Below are 24,815 nucleotides of genomic sequence, written 5' to 3'. Positions count from 1 at the left end.
TCCATTGCATAGCATGCTTTCGTTCTGCCAGCCATGACTGGGTAGAAGTCCTAAAAAATTGCAATTGCATTTTGAGTGTTGCCAGCATTGAAGATTGAATCTTATGTAATTTGCAGTTGTATTCTTCGTATCACCTGCCTTTTAGTTGTAAATGACGCTCTTCTGAGGGCTGAAAGTTCAATCCTCAGTATAGGCAATACAAAGAATTTATCAATCATTGAAAAAAAAAAAAAAAAATGCTGTCTTAGTAGTGAATCAGAATCGAACTTGGATATCGACTAATAGAAGATTCCCACTTGAAAACATTTTCTACAAAACAAATGTTAAGAGGGGGAAAAAACATAGCTAATCAGGATGAGATGCAGTAAAAAATATGTACTACTTTTACTGAGATCGAAGTTTTTTTTTTTGCAGTAGCGAAGTTTATTGTTAGTGTAATTTTTGCCAATGAAGATGTTTATTAATCCAAACAAAACCGGTAAATCTCCCGTTTTTGATTTCTTCCTGTGTTTAATTTGTTTTCCTTTTGACTTCTCCAACATTTCATTTATGATATGTATTTTATCTTCATATATATCTGTATACATATAAAGTTGAGTTTTTATTCTCACTCTGACAATGATATTAAAAGCTACTTTTTCTATTTAAAAATTATTAAAACAAATTTCTTAATATATGCAGTCATAAATATGCAAGCGACTACATGAAGATTAACTAATTTGCATATTACTTTAAAAAATAAGTGTTAATTACTTATTCATTTTTTATGGTTTCTTATTAGATGATTAGTTTCATTTCATTATTACGTTGAATTCTATTTATGCATAGTTTCTACATTCTGCATAGAATTTAAGATGAAAACATGCTAGCACACAGAAATATTTTTATATATATCTGTGTATATATAGATAAGAGTGACCTTGTTGGTGTGTGCAAAAAGTTTCTACCAAACTCCTCTCTGGATATTTGGTCTACACAGAGTTAATATTTGATATATAGGGTATTTGAACCTGTAGCACATCTTTTGATTTGGTTTCTAGCCTGTAAAAATAGCTGCTAAGAGGTCAAAATTGAAAAAATACAGTTGACCTTGGCAGATTATCTTCTGAATATACATACATATACATTTTTATCTTGAAGTCGCTTAATTTTTAGCTTTTTTTTATCCATCTGGCGATACCTCAAGCAGTTTCGACAAAGGCTGAAGTGTTAAATAATGACTATAGCTGGATGTTTTGGTTTTCATTCCAACTGATGGCACTGAAATCATTTTTTTTTACTTTTGAAATCATTATTATATATATATATATATATATATATATATATATATATATATATATATGTTTAAAGAAAAAATAGAAAAAACCGAATGAAATTATTAAAAAATCAACGTTTCGTCCTTGTCTCAGAGGACATCTTCAGGATAATTGAAATAAAAATGTGATAAAAGAAAAAGTCATAGATCGTGCGAAAAAAGACAGTTTTTTAAAATCCAACCCATGTCGGGAAAGGACGAATATGTGTGCGTATGGGAAGGTTGTTTGATGTCTATATATACAATTTTAAAATGCATTTAAAATAAATATGTACATTTTTTTTTTTTTTTTTTTTTTTTTTTTTTTTTTTTTCTTCTTCTACGAAACTACTCATTTTCCTGAAACATTCAAAGAAAAACGGCTAGCCAGGATCCACCCTGATACCTTGCTCTTTGATTATTATTTTCCCTATGCTAGGGGTTAAATGGTAGAAGCCTTTTCTTTGCGTAATAGTATTAGTATTCAAAATTAGTGCTGATTCTAAAAGTCTTCTTTTAGCTCTATCTATCACGTATTTAATAATTTTCGCTTGATCTAAATTAAATGAGTGATCGTGTTCTGCACAATGGCAAAAGAGTGCATTTAGGGCGTTACCATTCCTCATATCTCTTCTGTGCTCGTTAAGTCTTAATTTCAATTTTCGTTGTGTTTCACCTATGTACGCTTGTTGACAGTTGTTACATGGGATGGAATATATACCGGCATCGGATGTGAGGGTTTTGGGAGAGTGCTTGGTAGTTTTTAATGTCTGTTTTATGGTTGAGGAAGTTGTTTGTATCAGGTGAAAACCAAGTCTATTAAGAGTGTCGTAGATTTTTGTATTTTTGGTGTGGGTGGGAATGAAAAGATGTCTGTTTAATAGTGAGGTATCTGTTTTATTTTTCTGTGTGTTTATGTTATAGTGTATTTTCGTAGCCAGGATATTAATTGCTGATTATCAACAAAATTACAAGAAAACACCCAGATCAATTAAGAACATTTACAGATCTATCAAAAAATTTAACACACGCCATAACTTTAAATTGAATAACAAACTTGCGAAATTGATAAAAAACAGCAAATGGAAAACTTTGGGACGTCCAGACCTTATTCTAAACCTTACTTCTAAACCACTCTCGGACATTGAAACTGAAGCTCTCAGTTTCGGTCTTAAATTCGCTACCGGCAAGCATTCGAAAATCACTACTAACACAACCCTAAAAAATTATAGACAAGAGGACTCTGATTTTACTAAAGGCTTCATACAAGGGATAATAGCTTTAACAACTACCCAACCTCAAGAATTAGCACTACCAAAAAGATACATTGATGCCTTAAAACTTTTAACAAAAAATAAAGACATTATTATTTCACAAGCCGATAAAGGAGGGGGTATAGTTATAATAGATAAAGACCTATATCTAAAGAAAATGCACACACTATTGGCAGACGGAGATATATACACTCCGATAGATTTAAAATCAATAGAAAAAGATTTCGATACTTTTAATAAATCCGTAAAGAAACTTATCGGAAATGATAAAAAATGGATAAATAACATAGAATACCACCCCACTATTCCTATATTATACGGCCTCCCAAAAATACATAAAGAGAACGTCCCTATGAGACCTATAATATCAAACATTGGAAGCGTCACCCATAAATTAGCACGAGCTATTGCCCAAATTTTAACTCCACTAATGGGCACCATCAGCACTTCACATATCAAAAACTCTGGTGACCTCCTAAATAGAATAAAAAATATGGACATGCAAAATAAAACCATGCATAGTTTAGACATAATTTCCCTGTACACCAATATTCCAATCAAAAAATGCCTTAATCTACTCCACAAGCACTTAATCAAAATTAAAGCCGACCTACCTTTTTCCTCAGATACACTAATACAAATTATAAAACTCATCACTGATAGTACCTACTTTCAATTTAATAATTCTTACTATAGACAGAAATTTGGACTCCCTATGGGTAACCCCCTTAGTGGTGTACTAGCCTGCTTATTCTTAGAATTCTTAGAAACCAACTCTTTTAAACACAGACTTCCTAAAAACTCCACATATTTTAGATATATAGATGACATTCTTATTTTTCTCCCTAAAAACACACAAATAGAACAAATTAGAAATAAATTAAATTCAGTGGAACCATCTATAAATTTTACACATGAATCCGAACAAGACCACTCCCTAGCTTTTCTAGACATATTCCTCATCAGATCAGAAACTGATCTGAGTTTCAAAGTACATAGAAAGACCACACACAAAAACGACTATATTCATTACTACTCACACCACAATGATAAAATAAAGACGGGCATGATTATAGGTTTTTTCTTACGTGCCTTTAGAATATGCAGTCCCCAATATCTTAATGATGAATTTCAATATATTACGAATGTTTTAAGAAAACTACAGTATCCATCCTATTTCATTTCTTACGCAAAGAAAAAAGCTACGAAAATACACTATAACATAAACACACAGAAAAATAAAACAGATACCTCACTATTAAACAGACATCTTTTCATTCCCACCCACACCAAAAATACAAAAATCTACGACACTCTTAATAGACTTGGTTTTCACCTGATACAAACAACTTCCTCAACCATAAAACAGACATTAAAAACTACCAAGCACTCTCCCAAAACCCTCACATCCGATGCCGGTATATATTCCATCCCATGTAACAACTGTCAACAAGCGTACATAGGTGAAACACAACGAAAATTGAAATTAAGACTTAACGAGCACAGAAGAGATATGAGGAATGGTAACGCCCTAAATGCACTCTTTTGCCATTGTGCAGAACACGATCACTCATTTAATTTAGATCAAGCGAAAATTATTAAATACGTGATAGATAGAGCTAAAAGAAGACTTTTAGAATCAGCACTAATTTTGAATACTAATACTATTACGCAAAGAAAAGGCTTCTACCATTTAACCCCTAGCATAGGGAAAATAATAATCAAAGAGCAAGGTATCAGGGTGGATCCTGGCTAGCCGTTTTTCTTTGAATGTTTCAGGAAAATGAGTAGTTTCGTAGAAGAAGAAGAAAAAAAAAAAAAAAAAAAAAAAAAAAAAAAATGTACATATTTATTTTAAATGCATTTTAAAATTGTATATATAGACATCAAACAACCTTCCCATACGCACACATATTCGTCCTTTCCCGACATGGGTTGGATTTTAAAAAACTGTCTTTTTTCGCACGATCTATGACTTTTTCTTTTATCACATTTTTATTTCAATTATCCTGAAGATGTCCTCTGAGACAAGGACGAAACGTTGATTTTTTAATAATTTCATTCGGTTTTTTCTATTTTTTCTTTAAACATAACGTCAACCACCGCTGGTACATTTTTTCATTCCTTATACATATATATATATATATATATATATATATAATGTTGAGTACAATATAATAATCAATAGAGAATAATAACTATGAAATCTGGATAAATTAAAACATACTTAAACTTATATTATGACTGGTCAACGCCAGGCAGCCTGCTAGTATATACATATATATGTGTGTGTGTGTGTGTGTGTGTGTGTGTGTGTGTGTGTGTGTCAGTCGACAAGAAAGTTCTTGCAGTTTTAACGTTAAAATTCAGATGAACATGTAAAATAAAAAATTTATTGATCAAAATAAGCACCATCAGAATCAACTTTTGCCAACACAAAACAAGTATATTTATGCCAGTAACATAAAAATCTTGCGTTCTGGTAGCGATGAAGTCACTGAAGATGCTTTTGGTATCGCTTTAATTTTTGGGGCATTTCTCACACAGAAAATTGTCGAGATGTTTGGAAAAGTGGTAGTCAGTGGGTGAGAGGTCTGAAGAGTATGGCAGATAAGGTAGTTTCGTAGCCCAATTCGTTCACATGCTGTGAAGGAGAACTGGATCTTTTCTGTTGACTAATGCTCGATGCTGTTGTCTAAGTTTCTAATGCATTTCATGCATTTGCTGACAGTACTGTGTCGTAATGGTTTTGCCCGCATTTAAAAAACCGTAATGGATGAAATCAGTCGCAGACACCAAAGTGTCAACATGACCTTCTTTTGGTGCAACTCTGACTTTGGGAAGTGTTATGGAGCTTGGTCAACAAGTAATCACTGAGCTGAGTCTCACCAGTTATAAAGAACCCAATTTTCATCCCAAGTCACAATCTGATTGAGAAATGGGTCGTTCTTGTTTCTTTTGGTTGTTGTTCAATTCGTGAGGCACCCATTTATTAAGTTTATTTGTCTTTTCAATCTATAAAATGGTTGGAAATCGTTGTATACATTATGTCTAATTCAGAAGCAAGTTCTCAAACAGGTTTGTATGGATTGGCTTCGACTAAGGCACTTAATTGATGATGACCAACCACTACGCTCATCATCTTCAATTCTCTCGTCACTGCCACAAAATTTCTTAAACCACCATTGTGCTGTGTGCTCAGTAGTGGTTCCTGGGCCAAATGCTTCATTGATATCGCAAGTGGTTTCAGCAGCTTTTCAGCCTAGCTTGAATTGAAATAAGAAAATTATTTGAATTTGCTCTTTTCCATATTGTATTCAACATTCTGAAAAGAAGACATAATTGTTTTAAAACGATTGTAATTTAAACGATTAGAGCGAAAAACGTTCTTTAAAATGATATATGAAGTAAAGGTATTATAATGAAAACTTCTTTGAAAATACATCATTTGAAATCAAAATTAAAAATTCTGCAACAACCTTCTTGTCAGCCTAATAAATATAAATAAATATTTTAACAAATAAAAAACTTGAAGCATAAAAACTTTTGCCAAAATGATTGGACCCGAAAACACCATGAATAAATATTTGAAAATAAAAAAAAACCTAGAGCATAAGTTTTTCCAAAGTTACTGGATTTAACATGAAATATCCGAAAGAGTTGATATACCATAAAACAAAATAACGAAACAAAATCAAACTAAGACCAAACACCTTGTAGGTACAGTGTTGATTTTGTTATTTTAATAGTATTATCTCTTGTTATTTGTAATAAGTAATAGAAATTTATTTTATGAAATATTTTCTTCTTTTTTTTTTTAAATGATTAAAACATTTTTTGATTAAATGATGCATTAGTAAACATTTTTCAGTGTTTAAGATACAGTCGACAAATCGATTTTTCAAAATATATCATTTTAAACAAAAACAATATTAATTACATAATTGTCATGTTGAAACGTAACATTGTTTTTTGCTTAAAACAACATATTTTTAACAAATCAATCTATCGACTGTATCTTAACAAGCACCCATTTTTCAAACAAAAAAAAAAATTTGTCTATTTTTTAAAAATATTTTCGGATTAACAAAAAAAAAAAAGAAGCAAAATTTTTTTCATTTTTTTTTCAATTTACAGCTGCCAGAAAATCAAGCTGCTGCTGGATTTGCTGCTGGATTAGTCAACGCATGGGATCTCTACGAAAAATCAGAGTAAATGATTTAATTTTGTTAACATTTTCTCTTGGGTATTTTCAGCATTTTCTAAAAGCACATAAAACAGATGGTAAACTGAATATTATTATGATAATTATCACTTGTTTTCTATGGCTGATTGTGATTGGTTGTTGGAAATTTATCCTCTTTCAGATAAATTCAACGTGAAAATAATGGCCTGGAAAAAAAATAAAAGCATGAAATAAAAAGGGGGGGGTAAAGAATAAAATATAAAGGTCTTGTTTCAAAACGAAGAAGAGATTTTATTTACAATAAAATTAGTTGAAAAATTTTCCCTTTGCGTTAAATTCAAAAACAGAGAACGCCATCCTGGACTATATGTTTTTTTTTTTAATTTGTTTATTTACTTGTTTTATGCAAAAAAGGAATAAATAGAGCCCATACAAAAGAAAATATATATATATATATCACCGGTTTGCCTGCTCGCTCTTCGTTGTTCTGATTAGACTCGGGAAAATCCATAGGCGATGAAATTTGCTCACACTCGGCTGAATTGGGGATCAGCCGCATAGCCGTCTCTGGTAGTGCATCCCCGTACCTTTCTTTAACCTGGGAGCAGGTAGTAACCCTAAGTCCGTGTGCTGACATTAAAATTACTGCTGCGCATTTAAACGTAACAGTAGGTAGAAGTGGATTCATCAGATCTCTCTTTTTTTTTTTTTTTTTTTTTTTTTTTTTTGCTCTTAGTTTTAATTAAGCTTTTCCCAGATCAGAAAAATATCTATTTTTCTGTTTATTAAAAGATTGAACCGTTTTTCATTTCTATAAACATGAAAGGAATATCATTTTCCTGTCCTTCCATCCTCTTAAATTCAGCAAAGCAAGATGTTTATGGCTTGACTGGAAGAGCAATGCTTTTTGATGAAGATGCTTGAAATTCTCATATTCCCAGAATTTCTTTTCACATTTACATGCAAAGACATTCCAAGAATCTTTTGGAGTAGCCAAACCTTGTGGTGTCACAATTTCAAAGTAAAATGTGTTTCTGCCTGAGTAGATGAGCTGCATCTTCCGCTTGGGGCAGATTGCGAACCACGTGACTTATTTTTGCGCCATTCCTTCCGATACAGGGCAAGTTGGTTGATGGATGCCCACCTGTTGACGTCCAATCAAAAAGCATTTTCTTTCCATCTTCTCCTAGGCTTACCCTGCCTCTTCTAACATACCCTCAAAACATAACTGATAGGCCAGTGGTTGATCGTTTGATATGGCCAAAAAGTTTAAGTGTTTTACTTTTGATTTTATCAAATGGAGGGGGTAGGGATGTATTTTGATGGCGGGTGGATTTTTTTTTTTTTTTTTCAATCAGGCAATGCCCCATAATGAAACACATTACATAATTTTGAAGCACCTCAATGTGATTGGCTAGTTGTTTAGTTCACATGATACAATCAAGGCCATATAAAAGTACTGGAAGGACATAAATTAAATGAACTTTTACTTTAACAGTTATTGGCATGCTTTTTGATTTTAGAATAGTGCTGTGTTTTTGGAAAGCTGCCCAACCTAGCCTGATTCTGTGTTTCAATGACGTCTTGTGATCAATGGAGAAAGTCAGTTTATGCCCTAAATAAATGAATTGGGTAACCTGTTTGATGGGTTTACTGTGAATAGTCATTGTTTAGATTAAACTGTGATTTAGCTGTAGACATACATTCTGTTTTCTCTAGGTTTATTTCTAATCCTATCTCCTTTGCATTCTTTGCTAATACATTAACAAAACTTGAAGTTTATGTGTGCATTCATTAACAAGAGCGATGTCATCAGGATAGGAAAGGTTGGAGAGAGGATTTGTCCACTTATAGAAAAACCGCTTTGGCAAGTCTCTTCTATCTTAAGCATAACAGCAGCTAGTGCACTGCAGCACAGAACAGGATTGCTGAAAGCACATCTTGCTTGATGCCCTTTTTGATGTTTACTGAGCAGCTAAACCCAAGGTCAGTTTTTATAAAAGCCTATGATCCATCATAATGTGATTTTAGAAAATAATTATAGTTTTTTGTTCAGAGGGATTTTGTCTAAAATTGACCAAAGTTTGTCTAATATGATACCACCAAAAGCTTTTGTAAAATCGATAAAAATGATGTATAATGGTTTATTAAACTCGATTGATTTTTCAATCAATTGGCTAAGGGCAAAAATCTGTTCGACTGTGTCTCTTTCAGGTTGATAAGCCGCTTGGTAATCGGAGAGACAGGAATAAAGATTATTTGTGATTCTGTTGCCAATGATAGTCATAAAGAGTTTATAAACCACATTCTACACAAAGAAAAAAGATTCACATCATACATTCATGCTATCATTTTCTTCATGCAACGCATGTCCTCAACCCTCTCCAGCCAGGTTTCACTTCCATACATCACACTTTGTATACATGTTTGATAGACTCTCGATCGACAGTGGTAACGTTCTGCTTCTTAATAATGGCAGAAGTTCCCTGAACTTACTTCATTTACTCCTGACTCTTGCAATCATAATAGCACTTGCTTTACCTTATGTTTTACTAGTATCACCAAAGCAACACGACTTCTCATAACCTCAATAGCTTTGCCATAATTGAATTATTCACCATCTTTCTGAATGAAGAAATATTAATTTCTTGGCAAATGACACCCACCTTCTCTTAAAAAAAAAAAAAGTACCCTTTTTTTAGTCTTTTTCATACACAGAGACTATGTTCCGTTCATTCCAAACCAAAAGATTTTCAGGCAAATTTGTTAACATTTTGAATTTGTTTTGAAAAACTTATTACCTTAAGCCAGATTATTCCTTTCCCTCGGCCATGATCTTAATTTTGTTTCTTTTATTAATATCCACTTCTTCTTTGAGATCTAAAATGGAGTTTGGAAACAGATAACCAATTATTTATTTTTTTTATCATTTCCATTTTGATCTGAAAAATTATTAATCATATCTGGTGATAACCTGTCTGTATCTGTATGTAGTGACAACATTATTTATGTGCAGATATTTATCATTAGATTTATTACTCCATTATGAACATTTTTTTGTGTTTCTGAATTTTTGAGATGCTGATTGTTAATTTGTATTGTTTGGACTACTGTTCTTATCTTGAATGTTATCCTCACAATGTTTCAGCCAATATAACCTCTGACCTTCTTCAGGTGTATCTTGTCAAAAAGTCTCACAAGTACTACTAGGGATAAGGTACTAGGTAAAATGCAGTTGTGACACTCTTCTGGAGGTTGAAGGTTCAATTCTCAGTGCGGGCAAAACTCAAAATACAATTGTAAATTACTTTAGACTTCTACCCAATCATGGCTGATATAACGAGTGTATGCTAGCCCATGGATTAAATAAGAGTCCGTTTGAAATTCCATGCAGATTCCTGACTTTGTCATAAAGATTCCTGAATTCAACAAGATACACTTGAAGAAGGTCGGAGGTTTCTGAATCCAAGAAGGCTAGCACAATAGACTTGTACCCACATTTTGAAAATGACTGTGGAATAAGTGAAAACGAACATCCATTTTAATATTTAAAAATAATATTATTGGTCATCTATGTTAGTAAGAATGTATACAGATATATATATATAAATATTTTTGTTTTCATGTTAAATTCTATGCAACTATGTGTAAATAGAATTCAGCGTAATAGTGAAATGAAACCAATTATCTTATAAGAAACCATAAAAAATGAATAATTAATTAATTAACACTCATCTTTCCAAGAAATATGCAAATAAGTTAACTTCATGTAGTCACTCGCATATCCATGACTGAGTACGAAAAGTTGGGTTGTCCTGTGGGAACAGAAAAAAGTTCATGTACGTGTGTTTCCGTCATGGTCTTTGTCTTCCCATCTTAGTCGAACCCCAGGCCAAAGACTAGGTTGTGTTCTTTTGTGCCCCAAAATTGGGAATTAGTTTGAGCCCTGTGAAGAGTGTTGCTTGTCTGGACACCTGAAACGAAAAAAGAGAGAAAGAGTTGTTGTGGTTTAACTTTTTTGTGAACCTTGTCACGTGCTCATCTCAACTGAGAGATGGCTTCTGATTGGACAAGCTCAAGGAGAAGTTGATTGCCTACACCAATCGGCACTGAGTTTACACCAAAGATCTTAAAAATTTCAAGCCGTGAAGTGTTGCTGCTGTTGAGAATAGGATGACTCATAGCATGAATCCATGTGTGTGAACAGAAGCAAGTGTGACGTGGGTACCGTCGCAGGAACAGACAAAGGAAACAAATAAAAATCCGATTTGGCATTTTTTAAAAGTGCAAATGAAATGCATTTATTCGTGGTTCCTTCAAAACAACGCATTTCATTATATTTCCAAAGTGTTCACATACATATGTGCTTTTTAAAAGTCTCTGTTGCCACCACCTCATGCGAACACTAGTTAACACTTTCTTGCCCTCGACTTTCACACGTCCATCTTCCCGACGCACAACTTGCTTCTCTCCTCTAGTGTATTTTTCTCCTTTTTTTTTGTGTTGCAAGCTCATGCACACGACCCAAGTGAGAAGTTTGGGCATTAGTCCAAGCCCTGAGAAATGAGTTGTTAGTAACTAGAGCCAGGAAGGAAGAGAGAGAAAATGTTGCCATATGTTTAGCCTTTTTATAAACTGTCACATGCTCAGCTCACTTGAGAGATGACGTCTGATTGGTCAGGCCAAAAGGGAAGTTGACTGTTAGCACCAATTAACACTGAGCTTACAAACCAAAGATATTCAAACTTGAAAAACCATGAAATGTCGCTTTGGTTACAGACCCTTCCTTTTATGGATTTTCTCTTATTTCTGTCATGTTTTCCATATTTTTTTCTTCCAATCAAAAGTAAGCAATTTAAAAAATATATATTATTCAAATATGGTAATAAATTGTTAATATCTTGAATGCATATATTTTTTTTCAATTTCAGAGCCGCAATTTTATTTGTCGTCTCGTCTGCAGAAAGAAATATTTTTGACCAACGCTGGTTAGAGTATGGTGTGCTTAAATCCAATCCTAATATTGTTGTTTTACGATTAACATTGCAAGACTTGCACCATGAAGGACATTTGGATGAAGATAATAATCTTATTGTGTAAGTATTAACTTAATTCTTGTATTTATTATTGTATTGTGTAATTAAGTGATAAAGAAATGTGTGGTCTAATTAATGGATGCTGACACTATAGATTCAGATGTTAATACTATTGGGAAAGGTATGAATCTGTAGTGCCGCTCTTGACTACAGGTAGTGTATTTTAGCGATAGTAACATTTTTGAAAAGTGCTAAGAACAGCGCTAAGAATTAATATACATGTAATAAAATAAAATATGTATTAAATACGTTTGAAGCCAAAAATAATGCATTATTAAGAAAATAAATAAATATTTATTTTTGTTTGAAATCCACAAATATATTTCGAAGTTACACTTCATCCTCAGTATTTCTTTCTTTTTTTCTTCTTTTTTTTTTTGCCATGTTGTTGTTGGAGTAGAGTATCAGTAAGTAGAAGTCTGTTTGTTGTTTTTCACAGTAGTATTTTCAAATGTCAGAACGGTGCATTGGTAGGTGTATCAGAATTTGGGGGGAATTTTTGACACCCTAACACAAAACTATGAATAAAATATAAAAAAACTTGTAATTTCTCTTTTTAAAGTGGGTTGTTTATTTTCTTTATGGAATATACTTCCAAAATAAACTATTAAAGTTGTTTAAAAAATAATAGAAATATTAGTTTTTATTTTTTAAAAACAGTGTTTACAAAGTGCCGGCGCGCCTTTATGCAGCCATTTTTTTACGTAATGAAATCAATCGAATTTTACGAGTTAATTATTTTTCAATTTTTAAACTTAAAAAATCTATCAAAATTTTTCTATTGATTCAATTTTGACGATATTTTCAGGATCAATGTAAAATTTTATGCTCTTTCCAATAAACCGAATATAATATTTTAGACAAACGTTTTTTTTTTTAATTCGCCCCCCCCCTCCATTTTGAAATGTCTATTAAAATTTGAATAATCAATTTACTCACCAAAGTTTTATATATCACAAATTGAAGATAAAAGATCAATAAATAAAATATTCTAATTTGAAACAAAAAAAAGAAGTGTTTTTTGGAAATTTACCTGTAAAGTCCAAAATGTAAAACCTTTTTTTTAAAAAAACCACATTGATTTTTTTTTTAAATGAAAGCTCATGTTATGCTTACATTGTCAAGTAAATGTTGGACGCTGATGACAATTTTTCTATTTCATTCAATGTTTTCTTTTTTTAGATATTTAAAAAAAATTCACTCAATAAAGTAGAAATAAAATATATTTATAAAACACTTGAATAAAAAAGAGAATAAAAAATATTAAAAATAGGTCGACTGGGTTTTTTGTTTAACGGCAAAAACTTATAAGTGAATGTGTGCATTTTTCTATCTATGGAGGCCCCAAAATACTAATTTTGGTTAACAGCACACAATAGAAAGAGATATTAAGTGTGGTGTTTATAAGCCACCGGAAGATAAATGCAAAAAAAAAAGCAGAAATTTATCTCCCTTTATTTGAGCAGTAAAAAAATCTGAGTTCGCTTTTTTTTAAAATCCTTGCTTAAAAAAGTATTTTAATTAAAAAGGACATGGAATATAAGTATAAATATGGATAAATTCTTAACAATGAACAATGGAAGTACACATTGAATAGTATTTTTTATAGGTAAGTGATTTTTTGGAATTTATATATATTTTTTATAATCGAAGTAAGTAAAATTTCGTTGATTTTCTTTAAATCTTTTTTAAAGACAACCTATTTAAAAAAACAAATATTACATAATTTGCTATTAAACCTGTTATTTTTTAAATTTGGTCTTTGCTCCTTTAATTAAAAAAAATTAGGGTTTGAATTACATTTTTCAAGAAGTTATAAGCTTCGAAAGACAGCAAGTCTAAATATTCCAGTGTTTACCACAAATTTTTACTGACGATTTTTGACACTGCTAATGCATTGGTGACGCGGTATTCACGTTAAGGGTGTGTGTTCCTTGATAGAAACGTTGATTGAGTTTTAACAAAATAAAATATGTACTAGATACGTTTCAAGCCAAAAACAAAAAAATAAAAGAAAGAAATGCTGAGAATGAAGTGCAACTTCGAAACACACTCATAAACCTCAAACAAAAACAAATATCTGTCTATCCCTACAACAATGCGCTGCTCCTGGCACAAACGTATCCAACACGCACCCCATTCCACTCAAACTCAATCATCGCTTCTATCAAGGAACACACGCCCCCAACGTGAATACCGTGCATACAATGCAGAGAAAGAAAAAGGGTAGCAATTCAAACCATTAACTTTTTAGCATTTGTTCGACTCGCATCTTAGTGTAAAAATACAACGCCAAATTGCCATGAAAGAAGTAAAAAGGAAAAGTAAACTGAACAAAGAAAGAAAAGCAGTAACATATATCAGCTCAGTAATTTTCCTATGCTCGTTCGTCTCGCAATCAACATCCATCGACCACAAACCCACAATGTTACCCTGTTCCTCCAGTTATGGATGAAAAAGCAGAATGTGTTGTTTAGTTAAAAATTTATAATGAATCTGATATAATAAATACTGCTTGTGTATGTAAAAAAAAAAAAACTAAAAAGGATTCGTGAAAAAAACAGGCAAACTAAGCCTAAACAATAGATTGTAAATTACAACTTGGTCAGAATATTGCTTGTCAGCTGAATCCTAGAGGACAGCGAATGGGACCTACAGAAAGCCAAAGTTTTCAAACTTTGATGGATGGATGAACTAAGTGCTACACCTTCTTAACAAATGCTGATTATTGTAATAGAAATTGACAACTCAATTCGAAGTATTGAGATTAAAATCAGTCTTATAATGAATACATTTAGTATTAAAATTGAAAGAATCGTAAATTTTTATTTTCTTAATTAAAAAAATAAAATATCTACTTGAATAATGTATGTGATTTTTCGAGTATGACATCTTCGTTCTGTGAAAAGTGTGTACATCATAAAGGTTTTTTTTGTATTTTATGTTTTTTTACAAGTGCAATTCTAAATAAGCACCAAAAGTTTTTCCTTTGTTTATTGTCCTTTATATCTCTCTCTCTCTCTCTCTCTCTCTCATATATATATATATATATATATATATTACTTTTTCTCAATTTTAATTTTTAGCTCTGGTTATGAAATTGCTGTGGTCTATTTTAGAAGTGGCTATTCACCCAATTGTTATAAAACTGAACAGGTAAAATAACTTTTTAATTAATTCTTAACAATAAATCAATTTTTAGTTTGATGGTGAAAACAAAATCAATTTTAGGTAAATTAGACTTGAGTTTTTTTTTTTTTATAAATATTTTTTATTGGTCCCCCCCTCCAATTTATCGGAGAGGGATCTATGTTTTCAGTGGCGTCTGTTAGTCCGGACGATTACCAGATAACCGTCGATTAGTTTTTCCTGAAATTTTGCCACAAATTGTATTTCATTAAATAGATGTGCACAGTAAAAAAGATTTTTTTTTGCGAAAATTCCAGTTGCATTCCTGGGGGAGGGGGCTCAAACTAGGTCAAAAATGGCCAAAAATAGCACGTTTTGACCCATAACTTTTGATCCATCCATTAGATTTTTTTTAAACTTGGACAAAATGTGGAGTCCATTGTTCTTGATATAAATCCAATATGGGTGACCCTGGCAAAATTCTGGTTCGTATCCGTGGGGACTTTCACTGCTAAAAACACCCCTTTTTGTAGGTTATTTTCATATTTCTCAACAAAAACTGGATAGTCTGACTATATAGTGGCTTTTCATGGTGGTCAACTCAAATATACATGTGTTAAGGCCTAAAACTGCACCGTTATCCATTTACACTGGGATTCGGCATCCCCAGGGGCTCAAAAGAGGTCCAAAATTCCCCAAAATGACCAAGCCCCATAGCGTTTGATCCATTCATTAGATTTTCCTGAAACTTGCCCAAAATGTGGAGGCCATTGTTCTTAATATAAATTCAGTATGGGTGACCCTGGCAAAATTCTGGTTCCGATCCCTCTGGGACTTTTAAGGCTAAAAAACATGCCTTTTTAGAGCTCTTTTTTCATATTACTCAAAAATTTAATATGTATGTCTATATAGTGGTTTTCCATGGTGCTGACTTCAAACATACATATCTAAAGGCGTGAAACTGCACCGTTTGTCCATTTTCACTAGGATTCGGCATTCCCAGGAACTCAAAAAGGGTCACAAATGCCCCAAAATTGCAAAAAATGACACTTTTTACCCCATATCTTTTGCCCGATCCATTAGATTTTTCTGAAACTTGGTGAAAATGTGAAGGCAATGTTAGCCCTTCACACTTTTCACATTTATCATTTCTTCACTATTTTTTTTGTAGTGTAATCTTACATGCACCGCCATGGGGGGGGGGGCATGCACTAGGCTTGTTAGAGTTATTTTTGTATTCATAACTTTGAAATTGATGAATTTGTTATACTACAAAAAAGTCACAGAGTAGATGTTTATCAAATGACAAAATATGGAAAGTTTGAAATTAACGTCAGTTCTAAAAATAGATTCCTTTTACACAGTAGAAATTTTTACACAGTGAAAATCAAAAGTCAATTTATGGGAGTTGTATGTTGGAATTGTTTATACGATTCAAAAGTCACAGCCATATCGCATAAATAACACTTTGATACTTGAGTCTAGAAAATTTCTCAGAATTCTTTCTATAAATCCTACTATGTTATTAATGAGGAGACAGTCTTTAGGACAATCAGTTAGTCTGAGCCTAACAAAATGAATTGACAACGAACAGAAAGCTGGCCTTGATAGATAGAGTAGATTGTGTCACACACCAAATCCAGCCGACTTTAATACATGTTAAACGATGGAGTTGCGTTATTTCTTTCTCTCATTTTGATATATTTTGTTTTACACTTGTGGACCTGCATGCGCCTCCCCTAACACTCGCTAATGTGAAAAGCACGATGATCGCGGCCAAGAGAAGAGAATTGAAAGCGAACATAAAATCTACGGAATGCACAACAATGGGGTTGCAATGTCTTATTAGTGGGAAGTGCATGATGTTGTATCACAATTTTTATTTTATTTATATTTTTCACTGCAAACAAGGCATATTGCTACTTGAAATGTAAGGGGCTACTATTTGGGATCATGTCTAACAGGGGACAGCGGGGAATTAAGCAGCAAGGTGTCTGTTCACATTATATTTAAACTCCTGCAGTTTAGTAGTCAGAGAAACAGGAAACCTGGAGGGAATTACAAAGTCTAGAATTCTAAAGGAAGAAACTATTAAAGTAGAAGGCTTTCTGGCATTTAGGGTCATTAACAGTGAAGGGGTAGGATTTTGCTGTTTGTTAGGTTAGTCGGAAATGGGATGGGTTGCTTATGATAATGTGCAATAAAGATGACTTTGCCAAGCTCTGAATAAGAAATAAGTAAACTTAAATAAAACTACTTGATCAATTTACATGATTTTTGGAAGATGACATTTCTGTTCCATGCCAGGTACATCATAAAGATTTTTCTGCATTTTTTTTTAAAATTAAGTTCAATTCTAAATATAACCCAATATTTCTCAAGACCAAACAAGTGTAACAAACCCTGGCTTGATAACATATGCAAAGAAAGATTGTGAATATCAATTGAAAGGAAGCTGATCAACTAAACAGAGGCGTGCAAGATTTTGTTGTGTGTCCGCACTACGCATAAGAATTAACTCTTCCACTTATTATAAAGACCGGCAGAATATGTCTCTTGGCATTAGCTCAAGTTAGCTTTTGGGGAACCTACATCCTTTTTCAACTAGCAAAACTGCTTATCTGCCAAATTCCCTTTGTATGTAAAATTTTCACTCCCGAACTCCCCACATTATGTATATGTTATTTTGGGTTTTAAGTAGGTTATTCATGAAGTGATGCTGGTATTGTGGTGAAAGACTACGAGTGTACTTCATCTTAGATAGGATAACATTAACCCCCACCCCCCTTTTTTGACCTTGTATCACACTTAGTTTTTTATATGTAATATTAGGTTGGTGCAAAAATAATGTCGTTTTTGACATTCAACTTTAAAAGATCATAACTCCTTTCATAATAAACTTTATTAATCGAAATAAGAACCATTAGAATTGACATATTTTTGCCAATGAGAAACAACTTTATTTATCCCATTTGCATAGAAATCCAGAATTCTAGAAGCGATGAAGTCATTGAAAGCCGATTCGGCATCATCTCAGCTTTTGAAACATTTTTTGTGCAGGAAGTTGTCGAGATGTTTAACAAAGTGATAATCAGTGGGCGAGAGGTCTAGTGGATGTTGTGGATGAGGCAGTCTTGTAGTCAAATTCATTCAGCTTCTGCAGAGTCATTTGAGCAACACGTGGGCAAGCGTTTTCATGGAGGAGAATTGGTCCCTTCATATTGACCAATCTTGGGCACATACATTTGAGCTTCTGGTTCATTTCATCAATTTGTTGGTAGTACTTCTCCGCCGTAATTGTTTCGCCTAGATTCAAGAAGCTGTGATGAATGAGACCAAAAAGTCAACATAACCTTTTTTTGGTGCAATTTCGACTTTGGAGAGTGTTGCGGCGCTTCTCCAGCATCCAACTACTGTGCCAAACATCGCCGGTTGTCGTAGAGGATCCACTTCTCATCGCATGTCACAATCCGCTCGAGAAATAGGTCGTTTTTGTTGTGCAGTAGGAGCAGAGAAGAAACGATTTTTTGATTATCGTACAATGCATGCGGCATCCATTTATCAAACTTTTTTGACTTCCCTATTTGCTTTAAATGGCGAACGACTATTGAGTGGTTGACTTCTAGTTCAACAGCAACTTCTTGTGTGGTTTTGTGAGGATTGACTTCAATTAAAGCTTTCAAATGTTCATTATCAACCGCAGTCGGCCGGCCGTAACCATCTTCATCTTCACAGCTTTCATCACCATTGCGAAATTTCTTGAACCACCATTGTGCCACACATTCGTTAATTGTTCCTGAGCCAAACGTATCATTGATATCACAAGCTGTCTTTGTAGCTTTTCGTCCTAGTTCGAACTGGAACAAGAACATTGTGCAGATTTGAATTTTGTCCATGCTATCAAAACGCCTGCAAAATAATGAATGAAGAGATTGAGAACGGTAACGAATAACACGATTCGGTAGAGCGAAAAATGCGCTTAAAATTAATATATAACATATTTATATCAAAGAATTAATTCAGAAATCTATATATATAAAAGGCAAAATGTGTGTGACCATTTCGTGTATGTCTGGCAAAGGCTTTTCTTGCACACAGTCCCGGGGGGGGGGGGAGGTTACGATCGCTTATATTTATATAGGCCGTAGATAATAATATCTAGGATTTGAGAACGCATGTAGCGTATAGATTTATTTACGTCGACTTTTACAAAATTATTGCTATTTTGGCTTCTCGCGTGTTGATTCGGCTTTTTCATATAAAATGGAAACTAATACAAAAGCTAACAGACTGTTCTTGGCATCGCACCGGGAAACGTCCAGAAGCAATCAGCTTTGATCAATGTGAGGACAAAGTCCTCTCATATCAGACAATTGCTAATCAATCTGGAAAATGGGGAGCTGGTTTCCCCCTCCCAACATCTGTTGGGGAAAAAACAGTCAAAGTTGGGTAAACAAACCCAATTTAACTGCGTGACTTCTATTTGACCTCAATAATTAGGTCAAATAGAAGCAGCAGAGTTAACTTTTATTGCTGCCACCTGTCAATAGTTAAATAAATAAATTCAAACGTACTTCTCTTGTATGTCTCCGTGACCCAGTGGTTAACATTGTACGTCTTTGTTTCACACTTTCATTTCCAATTTTGCCTCAAGGGTTCGGGTTCGATCCTCATACTCACCTACCAAAACTTTTTTTTTTTTATTTTAGTTTAGTTTGATTTACCCAAAACCACACACACCTCAAAACACCCGGGCATCACCGGGTACCTCCCCCCCCCCCGCTAGTCATATATAAAAGTAACATGTAAGAAAACGATATTGTTTTGCACCAACCTAACACTTTGTATTAAATATTTCTCGCTCATAAATATTTACCACACATAATTATTGAGAAAGAATAATTTAACTAAAAAAAATTATCTAAAAATGTTGACCCATGGATATATATATATATTTTTAAAAAAAATTTTCTAGTTAGAATTCTTTCTAGAAAGACATCAGGTACTAACGGGAGGAACCATGTGAAGGTTGCCAACATCCTAAGTGAAAGTGATTTTTGTGGAACGAACTGGATTCGAACTTGGAACACTCGGGTTGTCAGTCCATGTTGTTAACTACTTGACCACCGTCACTTCCCTTCAATCTAACAACAAAGAAGCAACTATGTCCCTCATTCTATCATTTTCTGTTTTCCTTTTCATCCTATTTACAACTTTAACTTTTAGAAATTGATCTGGTTTCAAGTCTGATTTTTAATGTCTTTTCTTAATGTTCTTTTAATGTTTTTTCAAGTCTTAAACTTTTAGAAATTGATCTGGGTTTCAAATCTGATTTTTTCATCAAGGCTATGTTGTTCCATTCTTTTGTTGAGTTTTTCTCTTCTTTAAGTTCTAGGTTTACTAGTTTGATCACTGTATAAAGTAAATTGTTCAGACTTGTGATAGCATTTGTTAAGATGTATTGGAGGAGACTGTTCATCGTTTTTTTATTTTTAATTTTAATTTCTTTCATTCTTCGTTCATTAGGGATAGCAGTTTTGTTTTGTCTTCGTTCATAAATCGTTTGATAATCTCAACTTCTGATCTAGCGCTACGAAATCAGTCTCAAGATAATTGCTTTCTGACCAAAAATACACCAAACATTAATGTTGTTTTTATTTTCTTCCTTTCCCTTTGCAAAACTCAATCATGTTCTGCAAAGTTAATAAAAATTTTTTAAATACAAAACATGCAAACCAAACACTGAATAAATATTTAAAGATGCAAAAAAACAAAAACAAAAAAAAAACTTGAAGCATAACACCTTTTATCCAAAATTACTGTATTCAGCATTAAATTATCTGAATACGGTTGATATGCCATAAAACAAAATACTTGTGTTCGAAAAAATTGTGATGTCAGGATTATTGGATAACATAGAACAAAAGCTCATTATATTTTTAAACACAATTTATTCGGGTAGAAACATTAAATTAATTACAGACGATATTGAATATCCGGCAATATCTGCATGTTACTTTTCTCCTCTTGCTGGAACTCTCTAGGTTTTTTTTTTTTTTTTCCACGGCTCTATAAAGGGCGATAACTCTTACTTTTTTGTTTAGAGTTATTCCCCCTTTTATCACTATAACATTAACTTAACCAAACACCATAAATAACTTGAATTAAAATAACTGTTTGATCTAGTGTCAGTGCTGTTTTTGAAACAACTACCAATATGAAAAAGTATGTTTTCTGAATTACCCTTTCCTCTATGCAAAAATCTGATTCCTGGCCAGTTCAATGTCATACTAAATTTTACGATATAAAGTTTAGAAGTACATCTTTGGCAGTTCCTGAATTCTCGCTAAACACACAAAACTTTATATAATAGATTGGAAGATTGCCTATTTGATTTTGTGTAACCATCATGTCTACGGCTTTAACATTGAAAACTAAACTTTTGTTGTAATCTTTTTCTTAGGATTGGGATTCACGGAAAATGATTGAATGCTCAAATGCTATAAAATGTCCATCAATAAATTATCATTTGGCTGGTACGAAAAAGATTCAACAAGAATTGTCTCTACCTGGCGTCTTGGAGAAGTTTATTTCAGATCCAGAAAGAGTACAAATATTACGAAACACTTTTGCTAAACAATATAGTCTTGAAATGGTAAGCATAACTTTTTTCTTTTTCAAATGCAAAATGATTCAAAATGATTTTCATGTAAAAAAAACAATGCTAACATTTAGTTTTTTCTTCCTCATATATATATTTTTTTTAATGCCATTTTTTATGCCATCTGTCATTTACGTTATTTAGAATCAATTCATTTGAATTTGAAATCTGAACTAAAATTCTAACCATTTGATAAACTATGAAATCAGTTATAGTCAGGCATACCTCAGTCTGACAAGTACTGGGTCAGTTCCTGGCCCCGCACTTGTCAGGCTGATTGTCAAGAACAGATTCTTGACTGGTACTTTTCTACCCAGCCCCCAAGCAACCAAAGCAGCAAGGAGACTCGTCCCCCAACATTAAAAATAATGGATGGGTATGACCACCTACATTTAGATGATTCTTTTTATAATCAAATAACAAACCAATCGATTTGAATTGCAAAAGTAAATATTTTAGAATTTGTGAGTTATCTTCGTTTATAACATAGTATATTCGGAGTTTATTTAAAATTGCACTCCTGATGAAAATTGCAAGCAAAGAAAATGCAGGAAAGTTTTTATGATGTACATAACCGTCACGGCATAAAGAGGGCATATTCCAAAAATCATGTAATTTAATCAAGTAGATTTTTTTAGGTGCAACTATGCTATGATAGCGAAATTCAGAAAATTAAGAGTTTAATCAAAACAAATTAAATTACAAAAGTAAATATTTTAAAATTTGACATTCAGTCTTGTTGACTATTTTGTGAATTATCTTTGCATATAATTTTTCTATTTTTCTTCTTACAGGGTTTGGAAGGAGATGAAGCTATAAATGAGGCTTTAAATAATGTCAATTCTTTTGTCTTGAAACCACAACGAGAAGGTGGAGGTAAGTTTTATTATAAGAATTCAACCGCATGGAGAGCATGTGTGAGACATTGTCTGGTGTTACCCATCCCATAGTTCAGGACACTTGTAATATCTGACATAGTAAAACAAAATGAAGAAGTGTTATGAAAGTTGATTATAGCCAACTAACTACTTCTTAACTTCGTTTATTTTGTAATTTTATGAGAAATATATGTTCATCTATAATATAAATCTCACCTGTCTGTTTAAATGTATGTTTGTATGTCTGCCTAAAACTTTCGAAGTGACGGATTTTTATGAGATTGATATCGTTTTGAAGCTCGACCCTTCGGACGACAAATATCCAAAAATTGGCTAGAAACATCAATTCCTTCACCCTCAACTAGGCACTTTTCTACATTAATAAACTTAATAACTGGATTTGAGCCCAAAACAATAAATTTTAAGGGGTCATAATAAGGGCCAAAGTTAAAAAAAATTGACAGCTTTTTTTTTTTTTTTTTTGCTCAGCATACACCTCCAAATACCCGGGCAACGCCGGGCACCCATGCTAGTATATCTATAAAAGTGAAAGTGTCTGTCTGTCTGTCTGTCTGTGTGTGTGTGTCTGTATGTGTACATTTCCCTACGCAATAACTCTGTCAATTTTTAGTCTACAGGCTCGAAATTTGATATACAGGGTACTGAGATTTGGGAAAATCGATGTGATCAGTTTTCGGCCAGAAATTTGGCGATTAAAGGGTCAAAATTCAATGATTTGTCCTTTGAGAACTGTACCAAACTCTTCCGACAATTTTCGGTCTAAACACTTGAAATTTTACATATAGGTTCATTGGACATGAACTTAATAAATTAATTTGAGCCTAAAACAATAAATTTTAAGGGGTCATAATAGGGGTCAAAGTTAAAAAAATTGACCACTTTTTCTTTTTCTTTTTGCTCAACATACATCTCCAAATACCCGGGCAACGCCGGGCACCAATGCTAGTATAAATATACAAGAAATAAATGTTACCATAATCAATAAAATTACTTTTATTGTAGAAAAGTTCATTGGTTTTTATTTTTAAGTAGTTTGTAAAAAAATTTTTTTTTTTTTTAATTTACAAACCGGTTTAAAAAAACATCAAAATGGCATCGACTTTGAAATGGAGAGCCCCGTTTTCAATTTGAAGGAGGGGCATCTGAGCATTCTGTGTTAACAATTTAAGAGAGTTCCATCAAGGTAAGGAATATTTATAAACATATTTTAATGTTTTCCGTTATTTTGTGCTTGGGGAATATTCGATTATGGCATGTGTAGTTTATATAAAAATTCATTTAAGTAGTTATCACCTCAAATTTCGTTTTAATTTCGGTTCGCTGAAATTATTTCAAGTAAAGAGCATTAAAAACTATTTCAAAAAATAAAACATGAACTGACTTTTATTGACTATGGTAACATTTATTTCTTGTAGATTTATTTTTTTGGGTAGTCGTTTGTTGGCTTTTCTGCTAAACACTTACTAAATAATATCGACAAAATATCGAAAAACAAAGAAGCAAAAGCAGTTTTGAAAAATAATGAAGCTTTACTTACTTTAGTAAAATAATCCGAAACAGCAAAATGGGATATTAAAAAAGTAAACACGTAATTACTTTAGTTTTTTAAAGCAAAGAATCGATATAAATATGAATAAGAAGAAAATGGCGCCCTTTTCAAGCAGAACAGCTTCGTTTCAGTTTTACAGTATTGAACAGTGTAGTATTGCGCCGTCGGATTCAGGGTTGTACTATTGTAATGTAACGAACACGCAGAAAGGGTTGTAATCAACTGAATTCCTTCTAGTACACTGACAAAAAAAGCTTAAACAGATATATAAATAAAAATAAAAAGGTTATGTAAATGTTTTTAAAAAGACGTGTAATCATGTGAGCAGGATTTTTTCCTTCTTTTGACATGTAACGTTCTTATTTTTTATTTATCTATTTATCTATTTTCGAAAGAGTGCAAGTGGAGAAATAAAAAACAGAGTTATGCAAAATTTGTGTCGAGAATTGTCTAAAGTTCCGACTTTTTTTTGGCTTTCACTTTAATAAGAACGTGAATTTATGAGGTGAATTTATTCGACACAATATGATTCAACTCAAAAAATAAATAAAAGCTAACGTGAATTAAGAAGGTGTTATTGTGGACCCTCACCTCTTTTAAAAAACCTTGTTAAACTTTGTGACATATTTACATTCTATGGAGGTCAGGCACGAACGAACTCCCCATGATTTTATTATACCATATTTCTTCAAACTGAAACATAATTATCAAAGTATACTTACGCAAA

General features: G+C 32.7%; 1 protein-coding gene across 2 annotated transcripts in view; it reads left to right on the top strand.

Moving 5' to 3' along the window:
- LOC145277691 (glutathione synthetase-like) overlaps positions 1-24,815 on the top strand; it is a 68,796-nt gene that overhangs the window by 32,004 nt on the left and 11,977 nt on the right. For both annotated transcript variants that reach the window (XM_080129383.1, XM_080129391.1), the window contains exons 7-11: positions 6,706-6,779; positions 11,686-11,850; positions 14,937-15,006; positions 21,443-21,634; positions 22,435-22,516. In XM_080129383.1, coding sequence (XP_079985509.1) covers positions 6,706-6,779; positions 11,686-11,850; positions 14,937-15,006; positions 21,443-21,634; positions 22,435-22,516 — 583 coding nt within the window. The remainder of the gene's footprint in view (positions 1-6,705; positions 6,780-11,685; positions 11,851-14,936; positions 15,007-21,442; positions 21,635-22,434; positions 22,517-24,815) is intronic.

Source organism: Euprymna scolopes, chromosome 1 (assembly GCF_053919585.1).
Source record: "Euprymna scolopes isolate OS-2025 chromosome 1, ASM5391958v1, whole genome shotgun sequence".
Taxonomy (NCBI): Eukaryota; Metazoa; Mollusca; class Cephalopoda; order Sepiida; family Sepiolidae; genus Euprymna; species Euprymna scolopes.
This window is presented reverse-complemented; position numbering and strand designations above follow the sequence as displayed.